This window comes from Stigmatopora nigra, chromosome 1 (genome assembly GCF_051989575.1).
Source record: "Stigmatopora nigra isolate UIUO_SnigA chromosome 1, RoL_Snig_1.1, whole genome shotgun sequence".
Classification (NCBI taxonomy): Eukaryota; Metazoa; Chordata; class Actinopteri; order Syngnathiformes; family Syngnathidae; genus Stigmatopora; species Stigmatopora nigra.
In genome coordinates, this window is record NC_135508.1 from 7,988,950 (window position 1) to 8,003,195 (window position 14,246).

General features: G+C 39.3%; 3 protein-coding genes across 4 annotated transcripts; 2 read left to right on the top strand and 1 right to left on the bottom strand.

Annotated features, from left to right (window-relative positions):
• Positions 1-1,000: 1,000 nt before the first annotated feature.
• LOC144203945 (calsequestrin-2-like) lies at positions 1,001-4,283 on the bottom strand. Its single transcript, XM_077727565.1, has 11 exons — positions 3,933-4,283; positions 3,708-3,792; positions 3,508-3,608; positions 3,267-3,375; positions 2,895-2,968; positions 2,056-2,186; positions 1,945-1,990; positions 1,803-1,857; positions 1,626-1,726; positions 1,464-1,538; positions 1,001-1,394 (listed from the first exon to the last, which is right to left on the bottom strand). Exons 1-11 carry the CDS (start codon positions 4,170-4,172, stop codon positions 1,182-1,184), a joined length of 1,230 nt encoding a protein of 409 aa, XP_077583691.1. The 5' UTR covers positions 4,173-4,283; the 3' UTR covers positions 1,001-1,181.
• A 632-nt stretch (positions 4,284-4,915) lies between these two features.
• Positions 4,916-8,627, top strand: poglut1 (protein O-glucosyltransferase 1). Its single transcript, XM_077721449.1, has 11 exons — positions 4,916-5,056; positions 5,472-5,556; positions 5,640-5,783; positions 5,857-5,992; positions 6,496-6,617; positions 6,686-6,745; positions 6,906-7,005; positions 7,099-7,157; positions 7,657-7,824; positions 8,034-8,090; positions 8,186-8,627. Exons 1-11 carry the CDS (start codon positions 4,984-4,986, stop codon positions 8,340-8,342), a joined length of 1,161 nt encoding a protein of 386 aa, XP_077577575.1. The 5' UTR covers positions 4,916-4,983; the 3' UTR covers positions 8,343-8,627.
• A 299-nt stretch (positions 8,628-8,926) lies between these two features.
• timmdc1 (translocase of inner mitochondrial membrane domain containing 1) lies at positions 8,927-14,169 on the top strand. Of its 2 annotated transcripts, none has more exons than XM_077727586.1 (8): positions 8,927-8,962; positions 9,988-10,325; positions 10,903-11,068; positions 11,165-11,253; positions 11,403-11,470; positions 11,796-11,874; positions 13,288-13,398; positions 13,472-14,169. In XM_077727586.1, exons 2-8 carry the CDS (start codon positions 10,009-10,011, stop codon positions 13,608-13,610), a joined length of 969 nt encoding a protein of 322 aa, XP_077583712.1. In that variant the 5' UTR covers positions 8,927-8,962; positions 9,988-10,008; the 3' UTR covers positions 13,611-14,169. The 2 variants fall into 2 exon arrangements, with proteins under 2 accessions (XP_077583712.1, XP_077583703.1); XM_077727577.1 differs by having other exon boundaries at positions 8,939-9,077.
• The last annotated feature ends 77 nt before the right edge of the window (positions 14,170-14,246 follow it).

Here is a 14,246-nt window from a genome sequence, read left to right on the forward strand (position 1 = left end):
CAATGTCTTGTCCTGGTTGATATTGACACATGGGCTAAACTATATGGTCAAAACTACTCGAGCCAGGTAGTTCATTTATTTCCATTGCTCGTGAATTCGAAAAATCAAATGCGACATGCAGTCGGCTTTGGGAGTGGAAAAGAATGGTTCTCTCTTTGCTAGAAAGTGTTGTGCTTGGTCGTCAGTTTAACTTTTAAAAAGTTATTTTATCTTGTTAGTTGCTTGGATACATGTTGGAACTACAAGTACACATTTTTTTTTTATTAATGTGGTGTAACTTTTCAGTCAAGCAGTTCATTTTTATCTGCAAAGCTTGAAAAAAATGAGACGAAGAGTTAAGAAAATAAGGCCAAAAACTTGTAATTAGGTTAAATAATATATGTATACTACAAATACTTTCTGATCCACTATTAGGAATTAATGGTCAAGAGTTGGTCAGCCAGCTTGTTGCATCAAGGGGGGTCAAGATTATCTCTCCAACCCTGATCCCCAAACTCATTAGGAGGTATCACCAAGCTGAATTATTAACCAGCTTTTAAATCATTTAACATACATTGATTGGAGGGATGGAATTTGCTCACTGTGTCCTGAGACAGAAGTGGCATTTAAATGAATTGTTGACATTGCTTCCTCAAAAGACAATAATTATTAACCGCAGTTTACTAGCGAGTAAAATATTTATTTTTGAAAAATGTACTAATTTCCACTACTACTTAAAGTTGACTAACAATAAACACGTATCATATGCACATTATATATTAAGCAAGTCGATTACATGAATATGAACACTAACCAAAACAACGATTTTGAAGAAAATGTGCAATGGTTAAATGGACGTTTTTTTCCAACAAAAAAACTATAACTTGTTTCATCATGAGTTTTTTTTTTCTACTTGCCATCTTTGAATCTATTTATAATTTATCTTTGTATTGCACTGCTTTCTGCTGGCCAAAGCTTACAAAACTTGAAAAATACACACTTGAATGTTCCTTGTACTATAAATGAAATAAGTAATTAATAATAATGTAATTCAATCAAAATATGACTAATGACACTTGATTCATCATAACACACTTTAAACTACTGGCACTGTTTACAAAAGCAACATTGTAATGATTACCCTTCACAACCATAACACATAAACACTATAGATTGTATGATAAAGAAAGATGTAAACAGGCCTAGTCCTCGAGCTCATCATCATCATCCTGGTCGTGGTTTTCGTCGCCATCTTCCTCCAACATGTCCCCATTAAAGTCCTCAGTTAAGTCTTCCAAGTCGTCATCGTCCTCCGTGTTAACTCTACCAGACAGGACGTCCTCGATCCAATCCTCCAATTCCTCAGCAGTGGGCAGGTCTTCATCGTTAGACATATCAAGCCACACGCTGTCTGCCTGAAAAGCACCATGGACACCTTTTGAATCTCACAAGAGTTAAAGTGATACCTGAGTCGTTTTTCTTACGTCGGTGACGTTGACCACACCAATCTGAGGCCTGAACAAGTCCAAATTGAAGGTCTTTTCCCAGTAAGTGGTGAGCTACAAATAACAAGACAACTTCTGAAGTAAATGAACAATTGGAAATAATTTTCAGAATGGAATGACAATACAACGTGGAGGACCAACCAGAGGAAAGTCATCAGGGTCGATCCAAACCATGCTAAGGTCTGGGTTGTTGGTGTTGTCTCTGGCCACATCTTTTAAGATCTCAAGAAACTCATAGCCATCTGAGTAGAACAATTTAAACATACATTTTGGAATTGAAACTTTTCATTTGAAGGGGAGCAAATAGAAAATCCAGACCTGGATCCTCCTCTTCGGCAAAAGCAACGATATGGATTCCGTCCATGTCGTCCTCCTGCAAGCAAGCGAAGGGGTGAACAGGTTTCCGTGATTTTCAACATCATATTCTGCATTAATTCATAATCTGAGATGAAGAATTTACCCATGTCTCAAACATGTTCTCCGCCCGGAGCTTCCTCAAAGTAGCCCTGCAAACGGCACTCGCATTTCAAAGGAAATCCCAGCTTTGAACATTAAATAGCACCACAATGACCTCCTGTGCTGGTGGACAAAGTCCACAATATCCATCTCGGAGAGCGGTCTGCCAGGGAGGACAGCGGGTTCCTCCATGAATGGCTCGTAAAAGTTCACCTCATTCATCTTGAGGGAAAGATGTTTGGCCACCTGAAACACACCCCATGACTTTAGATCAGGGGTCTCAAACTGTAAAAAATTAATGCCGACCTGATCACCTGTTTATTTTTCGCCCAAAAAGTTAACCTACTGGTCTCCATTGATGGTGCTAGGTGTTCAAAGCATTTTGAGTGGAATGGATTGGATGTCTAGAGACATTAATGGCGCTGAAATATGAGCACCTGCAGCCAGTTTAAGTGAATTGGATATTTATCATTTTCAATAGTAAGCAATGAGTTAATTTTGTGTCACTGTTTTTTTCACGGGTCCAATTTTCGATAATTTCCTATTGATTTTGAGGGACATTCTAAGTTGCTTGTTGTTCATTGGTCGGTTCCGACTGAGTTGGGAGCATTTCCAGGTTACTTCCTGTTGGTTATGGGGCATTTTAAGGTTCCTCATTAATGTAATGGCTGCCATTGAAGGCACTGTTTTGACCACAGGGTTGGAGAATGGACGAATGTGATCGCAGTAGGAAATGAAGCAAAGTGCTATAGTGAGCCCTTGCCGAAAAGAATGAAAGCATTTAATTAGGTATGTAGAGTATAATGAACTACAAATCGATCGTAGGGCAGAACAATCCCGTGGGCCGGATCGGACCAGCTAGCGTTACCAATTTCGGCCCGTGGGCCGCAGGTTTGACACCTCTGCTTTAGAGCGTTTTACCGCTGAGATGTGAAAACAATGTTTGCCACTTACAGATTTGTCAAACGTGGCGAAGAACTTGATGTAAGGTTGAAAACGTTCAGATGCCTCCTGGAATGCTTTGAAATCTGAGACAGAGGAAGATCAAGTCAATTGTTGCCTGGAATTTTTTCGACATTTAAAATCTAAAGCATAGTTCTTAAATCATTTGGCTCAGGGGGGGGAGGCTTTTTTTTGTTTGACCTCTTAGTGAGTGAACCAAATGCTATTTAAAGCCTCTCAGGAGAGATGTCACAATGAATTCTGGGGACGGTGAGATTAAGATCCCATTTAAAGTCCATTGGGACAACGCACGGACCTACTAGTAGATAACATTTTTTTTGTGTCTGACTTAGAGCAGCAATAATGAAATCACACATCACTAACATAAATCCTCTCCTTTAAAGTAACCAATAAGACGAATATCTTCCTCTATCCTTTCGAAGGCTCGAAGCTCCATTGCGTTGTTGATTATTTCCACCGGGTCCTCCAGCACCTGCGGAAAAAATGATAGAAATCCATTGCTCTTAACCACGAGAGACAGTGAATGATGACAGCCAATGATAATTATGCCAAAACTGGGACAAAATTTGAGGTATGTCATGGTGTAAGTGTATGTTACACTCACATCCAGGAGGAACTCCACAAGAGTGTCTGCTGAGAGTTCTCCATCAAACTCAATGACACGATCGTCCTTGAACACGTACAGGCTGCCCACTTCTTCCAGGCCTGATCAAGTTGGATTCATGAAGAAGAAGAAATTCACTCCATGTTTACTATAAGCCATATTGTAAGATACGCTTAAATCCATAAAAACAACCAACCCACCCAGCTTCTTGGCTACTTTGGCATCTTTCTGGGCATCCACCATCCCAAAGCCAATTTCTTTGTTTTCCAGCACCTGAGCAGTCAGCTGGGCGGAATTCGGGTATATTAAAGGCATTAAAAGCTTTATTCGTTAACCAATAGACTTTTAATGTTAAGATGTGGGATGTGTTCTTAAATTACAGGGGCAAAATCAAGCCAGTTATGTATAAGCAAAACACTGCTCACCTCCAAGACCAGCTCGGTCATCTGGAAGCGCTTCTGCAGGCCCTTGTTGGCAGGAACGGGCTCGTGGTAGAACAGACATAGCAAGTCAAATCTCTTCAGAGCTTTCTTGTAGCTGCGCTCGGTGATATCCAATACTCGGTCCTTGCCGTCAAAGTTGGGGAATTCCAGCCCTTCCTCGGCGGTGCAAAGCGGGATGAAAGAGAGGAGAAGGAGGAGGTTGCAGGGCAAAGAGAGATGCATTTCTTGCACTGTAAACTTTAAGGTCTTGGGATTAATCACATCCAAAAAGATTGCACTAATTGTACGATGGCAGCTCAGGCTTGCGCTCCTTTCGTCTTTTGCTTGCTCTCCTTCTCACTCTTCTTCACTTTGTCAAATCCCTCAAGAGACATTTTTCTCCTCCTCCTCACCTACATACAGGACACACATCTATCCATCGTCCATCCATCCATGCATCCTTCTTTTTATCATTCATTCATTTGTCCATATGCCTATTCATGAAGTAAAACAAATATATTGAATTCAATTGAATGCTTTTATTGTCATTGTACATGTATAATGAGATTTAATAACAACAACAAACTGGGAAATAAATAAACAATAACAAAACTAATCAATAAATCAATAAGCAATAATAATAAATGATAAATACATAATGAATAAGAAATATCAACAAATAATAAATACATAATCAATAAACAAGTAATTAATAATAAATAAATCATTATTCAACATAATAAGTTGTCAACAAAATCAACAACAAATAAGTAGGAAAGTTAACAAATACGAACGAACAGCTTAAAAATAATAAAATATATATCGGCATAGTTTGATGTCCACAAACTATTTTTTTAAGTAACAATTTAACAAGTGGCCAAATTTCCTCCTGAAAGATATCTGAGCCAATTTTAACAGCTTTACGGTAGGTAATGTTTCTGTTTCGTGGCACGCTCACATTACCGTAATGACAGTTGACAAAGAAAAGTAATCGAGCCCAGATCAACGTAGCGCCTTCGCAAACCACAAGACTAAGCTTGGCGATTGAGGAAAAATGGAGCCCTGCAAAATGTGCTTCTTTGTGTTTACGTTCCAAATATGCATTTTGTTTTTGCTTTGTGAAGCAGGTACTGTAATATATCTTATATTTCACGGGTAAAATTGAAACTATTTTAAACTGGTTTTATTTTGCTTCCTTAATAACTTTTGATGCTTTTTTTGTCATTCATTAGCCCGCGAGCTAACTATCAAGCTGATTGTATCACTTTTTAAAAGGATAAAATAACCAGTCTGTCACTTTTATATGTTTACATGCTTGTGATTTTCAAATGAACCTAATTTACCGTGCTTTTTTACTGTCTATTTTAAGCGTGTGAGTTTTTCTCTTTTATTTGTTTCAATCTAATCGTTACACATACTTGTACACAACCTTAAAAAATCAAGCTCAATGCTCGATGTGTGAATTCACTTGAGTTGTGCTGCTTGTTTACTACAATAACATTTACATGATGTGGTTTCTCTGCTCTTTCTCTCTTATTCCAGGCAAACAAACAATAAGGGGCACAATTTCCCAGGCTGTTCGTGTACATACTCCATGTAAATCTGCCAACTGTAGTTGCCATCTAAAGTGAGTTTTTGGTAACACTTTGAATGTATGATATTTATTCATGAACTCTAAAAAAAATGAAACAAATGTCACTTTTATCTTAGAGTCTTGGAGCAAGACTTGAGCCCCTTTCGTGGAGGGATTACAGAGGATTTCATGACATCGACAGTACAAAGACGGGTGGGCACACACTACCAGATCATTGGGCATAAACTCTATAGGGAACAGAACTGCATGTTCCCAGCTAGGTCAGTTTTCAAGCAAAGTGTGTCCACTTTGACAGCCCCAGGTTTTAAGAGTCATTTACTTTTGTGTTTGCAGGTGCAGTGGAGTTGAGCATTTTATATTGGAGGTTATTGACCAGTTACCTGATTTGGAGATGGTGGTAAATGTCCGAGATTATCCTCAAATGCCCAATTGGGTGCAGCCAACTTTGCCTGTTTTCTCTTTCAGTAAGGTTAGTGTGATTTATGAAATCTTCCTTTCATTTCATTAAAAATAAAAAAATAAAAATTGAATTCTGTATTTAAAGCTCGTTAGTAAATACAATTTTAGCTATTTACACAAAGCAAAGAATCAAGATAACACAGTGATAAAAAACTGGAAAATTGACTCAAACATACTCAACTAAGTTGATTTACAATTACAGCAATGCAAGGTTGAGTCTGAAGAACTATTTTCAAACATACAGTAATTAATTGACCACTTAATTCCTTGTGTAAAAGTGTTAATACTCTTTATAACTTTCACTACCAGCCCTCTCTGTTCAAATCGATTGGATGTTTTGTCACTGTTAAAGCCAGTTAATGAATTCAATATTGTTCATTTCTGTCAATTCCCATCTTCAAAAATTTCAAATGTGTTCAATAAATTGACAGTGCACACACCATTATCATTCACTGTAAGATATTTAGCAATTAATGTTTATATGTTGATCTATTTTTCATGCAATTTGCAAAGACCTCAGACTACCAAGACATCATGTACCCAGCATGGACATTTTGGGAGGGAGGCCCTGCTGTGTGGCCCATTTATCCCACTGGATTGGGAAGATGGGATTTAATGAGGCAAGACCTCAAAAAGTAAGATCCAATTTTATTCTTTTGTTTGAAAATTTGTGTACATTTGAAGAAAAAAAATGATGTTTCAGGTCTGCAGATCTGTGGCCGTGGCAGAAGAAAGAGTCCAAAGGATTCTTCAGAGGTTCCAGGCTAGTTGTTTTTCTTTTGTGTAATAACAAACACGTATTCTGTTTTTGTTAATAATATTGAACACTTTGGTTAATTTCTCTCCTCAGTTAATTTAAAGTTAAAGTCGGACAGACCATAATTTAAAAGGTAGATATTTTAACATGTTTCCTCCCTTGGTAGGACAAGTCCAGAACGTGACCCTCTTGTCCTCCTTTCCCGAGAAATGCCAGAGTTGGTGGATGCAGAATACACAAAGAACCAAGCCTGGAAGTCTGATAAGGTCAGTGAGCCTTTTTGTATTCCCTATTTTCACATGATCTGAATAAGAAAATAAAACGTCATGTTTATGTTTCAAACGGTGGGCTGAATTTAGGACACTCTTGGAAGACCACCAGCTAAAGAAATCCCACTTGTTGACCACTGCAAGTACAAGTAAGTCATAACCAATGTTTCCTCTAATTTTCTGTTGGTCTGGGCAGAAAGACAACCTCTCTGAGCGCACTGAGTACCAGTGTGAGCGACATCATCATTGCTCGCTATGGGCACACCAGTATCACACCTGCCATAAGCAGGTGCATGTCAATGTTCCCTCTAATTTTTCATGTAAAACTTGCTGTAAAACACAAAAAAAACATAAGAGTGGACAGAGCTACTGCCACTGGCTGCCGCGTAAACGGCGCCATCATGGGGAAACGGGTAAAAAAAAGTTTGGATTTTATTTACTGCGCGCCATATGATTGCTGCTGCGCAGAGAAGACGAGAGTAGTTCGCAATTGCACACGCGCACAGCTTAGAGGGAACATTGGTCATAACTGGCTGAGTTTTTGCCATTCAGAAATATGTGTATCGGAGGGAAGTCTAAAGAAAATGGACAGGATCATTAACACAAATGTTTGTCTCTTGATATGGCTTGATTTTTTTTTCCCTTCAGATATTTATTCAACTTCCGAGGAGTGGCAGCCAGCTTTCGTTTCAAACATCTGTTTCTTTGTGGTTCACTGGTTTTTCATGTTGGCGATGAATGGAAAGAGTTTTACTACCCACAGCTCAAGCCTTGGGTCCACTACATTCCCGTGAAGCAGGATCTATCTAATGTCAGGTATTTGAAGCACGCATTCTCCATTTTTTAAGGTATTACAGGAAGTATTTTGGTCATTGCATTTGTCTTAATGCTTATTCAAAATTTCACATACTTGAACTTTAACATCTCGGGATGAGTCTCTTCCAATTGTTGTTTAGAAATAGGTTCAGAAATTAGGCTTCTGTGTGTGTTTCTCAATTTAAATGCTGAAAATGTGTTGTTCACAGAGAAATGCTACAGTTTGCCAAAGACAATGATGACATTGCACAAGAAATTGCTATAAGGTAATCTTTTGTTTGATATAATTTATTTTACATTCTCCAAACATTCTTTCAATAGTTGCACTTTTTAAATATGATTTCTTATTCATTCTCCTCAGAGGTATGGAGTTCATCTTGGAGCACTTGCAAATGAAAGATGTTTCGTGCTACTGGGAGCGACTCCTCACAGACTTCAGTCGTCTTCTCACCTACAAACCTAAAAGACAGAAAAACTACAATCAGATAATGCACAATCCCAGCAAAACTGAGTTATAATACATGCACTGTGAAAACTCTTGTGAGTGGAAACAGTGTAAATGCTCTACTTTTTTTTAACCTAAAGCAGTTTTTATAAACGTTTAATTCCTATGGGGAGCTAGCACCTTAGAGGGGAGCAAAAATTTGAATATGTTGTAGTATTCATGTAAGAGGATGCATAGTTTTTATTTGGTTAGAAAAGGTATTGATCATGAAAAGATGGTGTACTTGACAACAAAACTATGATGTGTCAGCACAATAATTCTTTTTATTGACAATTAAATTTGTACTGTTGAGAACGGGTGAGCTGTCATTTTTGCGTTTTCTGTTTGTCAACAAACAATGTACTTGGTAGATTTATATGGATGCCCTTTTATGATGTCTGTTGCCATTCATAAATGAATATGCAGTTTTTAATAATTTAGTAATTAATTGTGTGTACTTCTATATGAAGACAAAGCATCCTGCATTTTGCACCTCCAGGTTGACTTATTTTTAATTCTATTAATTTACTTTTCGTTTATTTCTGCACTTTCGCATCTTATCCGCTACGAAGTGATGGCAGTAATGCGCTACTAGGCAGATTAGTCAGTTACGACTGAAGAAGAAAAAAGGACTCGTGTGGTCATAGTTGACAGGTCGGTAAGCAAGGGCATCACTTTTCCGATGGAACTTAAAATCGCATCAACACTAATGAATGACAACTAAGTTATATACATATTTTTCCTCCTTAAGGAACGCATTGTATCCGAGGTGAGTCATTTTATAAGCTAACCAAGACATTAGCTGCCATTAACAGCACCCAGCAAGCCCCTATGGCTATAGACAGAATTGGTGAAGATGCAAATATTTATTACATCATTTTGAGGTTGTTGCTAAAACGTAAATCGGTTTCGTGCCGTAATCCCAAAATTGGGTACACATTAATGTACAGATTCACACATTGAAGTACACGTTTTACTAACACAGACAGCCAACCCATTGTAGCTTGTTGAGGACTAGCTGAAAATGATCACTAAAACGACTCCTTGGCAAAATGGACTAAACGTCTCTTGCCGTCAATGCCACCCAATAAACCAATTACGGGAGTAATTACAAATTTGTTGTGCGGACGAAAGTAATTACAGACACTACACTTTAGAAACATTGTTTGAGTGCCATCTAGTGGCGTCTTGTTGCCAAGTACCTGTTTGACTGACTGATAGGAAAAAATGTTTTCTGATTCTATATAGGCAATAGTCACTATTTTTTAAGGTCAAGAAACTATTAAGATTTTCACAGCTAGTGCATATTTAAATTTTTCACGCATTATTTTTTCCCTCAATTTAAACCCTGCGATTTACAGTTCGTTCATTCATTCATTCATGCATTGCATTCACGTCATATTCATTTGCATCCCAGCCACTTTGTTCTGTACACACCAAACATCTATTACCCAGTCATCTGTAAAGCCGAACCGAGACTGGAATATATGGAGATATTATATCTGAGAGCCTGCATGTTTTTAAAGGGCTTGCACCACTTGACATCTGCTTATTTGGATGGCTTCTCTAGCCTCTGCCAGCACTTCTCATGCCTTGGGGCTGTTTGTTTTGAGGGGGGGCAGCGAGTTGAAGCTGCAGCCGCAACTGTTATGCCATGTGTTTGTGTCCCCGCGCCGCAGCCTGACGCCAGTTGAAGCGTGATGCATGCGGAGCCATCCACGACGGGCTCGGCCCCTCGGAGACGACTGGCAGATTCCGCCCCTGGGGGCGCCTGGAGCACCGTGCCGGCGCGGGGCCTGATCGGGATTGGCGCGGCTCCCCGTTTCTGCCTCCCGCTCCCCAGGGTCCATGCAGCTGAAGTGGATTCTGCCCACTCTGCCCAGATGCCCTCGCCTCTCTCCTCAACCTGTGCCACTCCTCCGCACCCTGTCGCTGCCAGTGTCATGCCAAGCAACATAGGCAAGCCAGAATTCCCAGACACGGGCTGGGACCGCATTAAGGATCTCTTTCAGAAAGAGTCAGTACCGTCATCTTTGCATCTTTTGATTTCAAACTTACTCACATAAAACACAGACAATAAGAAAAAAACATTTATATTTATTATTTTTGTGACCGGACGTTTGGTCGCCGGTCTTTTGGTCCCTTTTGGTCGCCGCTCAAATGTACTTTGATATTAAACAGTATTTAGATATTAATCAGTACTTAGATATTAAACTCTCTCTCTCTCTTAGATATTAAACTCTCTCTCTCTTAGATATTTAACTCTCTCTCATGAATATAATTTTGAGAGCTGGCTTCAACAGTAAACTCTCTGTCACCATTTGACCGGCGACCAAAAGACCGGCCACCAAACGTCCGAGCACCATTTTTTTTAAACACATCTTTTTGAGCCACTAAGACATGGAGAATGTGAAGTGTCCTAATTTTTTTATTTCAATATGTTGGTGAAAATTTAGCAAAACCAAATATCTTTTTTTTTAATTATCTTATTTGATTCCTCTCACAATACTTAAACAACTAAGTATTTTAAATTCTCTATATTTTAATGCTGTTTTAATCTTGGTCTCTGTGCTGTTGTATGTTGTATCCCATAGTGTGAACCAGAGTTACCCAGAGGAGGTGACCAATGTGATCAAAAGTGGATTTTTTGCTGCCCTCGCGGGCTTGATCTACGGAGGCCTGCCGGCGGCTCACCACGTGAAGCAGAGATACATTCAGCAGAACCAAGCGGAACTCTATACTAGCCGAGTGGAGGCCGTGGTGAGCCAATATTAACAAACAAGTCAAGAAAATGACTACTAAAATATAGCTGCTTGTTGATTTTCTATTTTTTTGCCTTTTTTTATGCCCAATCAGCGTCTATCCCACAATGCAGCTATCCGAGGTTTTGTAAAATATGGTGTCCGATGGAGCTGGAGAGTTGCTGCTTTTGTAACTTTGTTCAAGTAAGTGAAAAAAAGAGTCAAAAGCAATCAGGCTGTATTTATTTATGTTGACAGATTCTCTTCAACTTTATTATCGCAGAAATCTCTTGAGAGGATTGCAACAGGGTTTAGATATTGATCTTCCTTATGTTTTTCTGTCTTCCTGAAAGTTCTGTGAGCACCGGATTGTCCGTTTACAGGGACAAGTACACTTTTGGGAATTTTGCTGCAGCTGGAGGTAATTCCATTAAAAAAAATACATGGTATCTTTAATTGCTGTCAGAGATACTAATAATAGTTAACTTGTCATTTTTTTAGGGTAAAATTCAACCATATCTTTTTATATAGTAGAAGTATAAGTCAAGCGGTAAAATCTGGGTTCTCAGCTCGCATGCTTTGTGTGTTTCCAAGCACTTCAGGCCATTTATTACATTTAAATTCTTGAAAAATTGTAAAATCTGGACCATAATCATTTTCCCAAAAGATTTCTGGCTCTGCCCCGACTTTAAATTTGTTAAAAAAAAGAAAGCTTCATGTCTGTGTCTATGTATTTGCGGGTGTAGCTGTGACCGGAGGTCTATTCCGACTAAACCTGGGCCTGCGAGGCCTGGTGGCAGGGACCATCATTGGAACGGTGCTCGGGTAAGCAGCCCCCACGTTGTTCTTTTTGCACTCGTTCACAGCTAACTTTATGTTTATACTCTCTTGTTTGTTGTGCATGCTCATAGAGCTTGAGAGCAATGAGCACTCTGGCAGCCAGCTGCGGCCCTTCCAGCAACCCTCTGTGCCCCAGCTGAGATTTCCTCCTCCCCAACCCGTGTCCCGACCTTGCGCTGGCTGCCAGAGGCGCTCATGTGCACGGAGTAGTTCTGTGGCTTGGCTAATAGAGCGGAGAGGCCGGCCAAGGCAGCAGCTGCCCCTCTTCTTTCTACCTTCTATGTTATTCCAGTCCCTTGTCTCCTTCAAACGTAGCCTGATGAGCACTAATGCTTCGTTTGCACTCATTTGCCTTATTTCTCCTTCTAACTTAGCACGCACAAGTAGTGCAAGTAGTAGTTATCATTTGGGACAACTTCATGTCGACATGTGTAGAGTTTTCGTTTTTTTTTTTTTTTTTATTATTATTTGGATCATCACAACGACTTTCACCATCCAAATGAAGGAAAATACATGTTTTTTTTTGTCGTCAAAGTAATGTTTACATTAGAAAAAATAGTGTTTTACAACAAATATATACAGCGAAGTATTTAAAAATAGTTTTTCTTTTTACTCATACTCAGAGCAGCGTTATTCGCTAGTCTTGTTGGTGCGTAGAGAGCATTTATTCAAGACCTGCTGAATGTTGTCTTTAATGATAATCTAAAAACTAGATCTCACCCACCCTTTTGTTATATAATTTTTAGTAGTAGATCAATGTTGTTGTTGTTTTTTAAATGAATTGATTATCCGAATAACCTTGCTAGCCTTTCGTTTTCCAGTTGGTTGTCCTAGTTAGTTTCTGGTTCTATTTTGTCAGGTCAACTACGGACTGAGTTTCAATGTTATTTATACTTGTCAGGGAACTGGGTACAAAATACCACTACAAGTCCTTTTCATTGCCTCCATCTAGTGGCTGAATGTCAGGAGCTGGCACATTTTTGTTAACCATAGTAGAATTTAACTGGAAAAGTCAAAATTAGAACACTTGCAATTCATTCAACGTGACCATTCTGCAGAAAGGGATCAGTATTTTAGGTTTTTTTTTGCCTAGAGTTTGTTGAACTGACAACACTAAACCTTTACCGCCACGAATATAAACACACGCTTTGCCGTTATTGTGTGCTTGAGTGACCAGTTGCCTGGAGCGTTTGACCTTTACAGATTGGTTTGGCCTGTGGCAGGAATGAGTGAAATAAAGCCAGGTTAAGGGTCACGCTTCAGATACTTTCAATTCAACAGTGCTAAAAACCTGTGACTCAACAGGTCACATAAGATGTAGAGTCAATTTTAACCGTCTCATGGTACGTCATGTATCATACTAGAACTGATCCAAGAACAAATGCATTGTATTCCCAGAATTCCTACAGGCGCTGTGATCATGAGCATGAACTCGCTGGCGGGAGAAAATGTCCGAGATAGGAGGCGGCGGGAGCGCAGGGAGCTTTATGAGTTGAAAGTTGCGGAGTGGTGAGTTGGTTGCACTATTACAAAGCGTGTTGAAAGTTTCATTTTCTCACTTTTGCTCTCTGATTGCCGTCAGGACGGCGAGACTTGAACTGACCGATGAGCTGGTTGGTGACCTGAATGCTGCCTCACAGCCAGAGGCGACAGAAGGTGACTTAAAGAGGATCCATGAGCTGCTCAATTTACCGCAGAATGAAGACTCAAGCAGCCAATGACAGTGTGGCCTACCTACTCTGAAAGTATGACTTCAAATGACAATGACTTCAATGATTACATGGAATCCAGCTCTTATTTTATTTCAAGTGAGGAAAAATCAAAATAGATCAATCTATTGTGACATCTGTTCAACGGAACAAGCATCCCCATATCTACTCTAATATTTTTTTCTAAAGAGACAATTGCAACAATCATACAGTCAACTTAAAGATGATATGGACATAACCTGAATGTTGAATAGTGTATTATTATTAAACAGTAAACATGAGATGAAGTGCATACTGTATTGTCATACAATTAGGTTGAGCAAAAATAACGGTCAGCTGTGAAAGTGTGGTTGAGTGGTTAGCACGTTTGCCTAACAGTTCTGAGATCGAGGTTTTGATCTCTGGTGGTTTCAACCTTCCTTGTATGGAGTTCTGAATCTTCGCCCTGTGCCTGCATAGAGCTACGTCATTGGAATACCTTTCTTTCTATAATTAATAAGTGGGGTGTATTTTCTCAGTAACGTGTCAAACGACCAAACTCCCATGTGGCACATTAAAAAATGTTAGTGAATGAGGACACTGTCCATGTCTTAGTGGCTCAAAAAGATCTCATCTCATTTTCTGAACCACTTTATCGTCCCTTGTGTT

Coding starts and splice junctions, on each gene's coding strand:
- LOC144203945 (XM_077727565.1), bottom strand. CDS start 4,172: ATGCATCTCTCTTTGCCCTGCAACCTCCTCCTTCTCCTCTCTTTCATC. Junction 3,376..3,507: donor TTGTGGAGTTCCTCCTGGAT/GTGAGTGTAACA, acceptor TTTTTTCCGCAG/GTGCTGGAGGACCCGGTGGA. Junction 2,187..2,894: donor TCGCCACGTTTGACAAATCT/GTAAGTGGCAAA, acceptor GGTGTGTTTCAG/GTGGCCAAACATCTTTCCCT.
- poglut1 (XM_077721449.1), top strand. CDS start 4,984: ATGGAGCCCTGCAAAATGTGCTTCTTTGTGTTTACGTTCCAAATATGC. Junction 5,057..5,471: donor GTTTTTGCTTTGTGAAGCAG/GTACTGTAATAT, acceptor CTCTTATTCCAG/GCAAACAAACAATAAGGGGC. Junction 6,746..6,905: donor GGATTCTTCAGAGGTTCCAG/GCTAGTTGTTTT, acceptor CTCCCTTGGTAG/GACAAGTCCAGAACGTGACC.
- timmdc1 (XM_077727586.1), top strand. CDS start 10,009: ATGCATGCGGAGCCATCCACGACGGGCTCGGCCCCTCGGAGACGACTG. Junction 10,326..10,902: donor AAGGATCTCTTTCAGAAAGA/GTCAGTACCGTC, acceptor TGTATCCCATAG/TGTGAACCAGAGTTACCCAG. Junction 11,254..11,402: donor GCTTTTGTAACTTTGTTCAA/GTAAGTGAAAAA, acceptor TCTTCCTGAAAG/TTCTGTGAGCACCGGATTGT.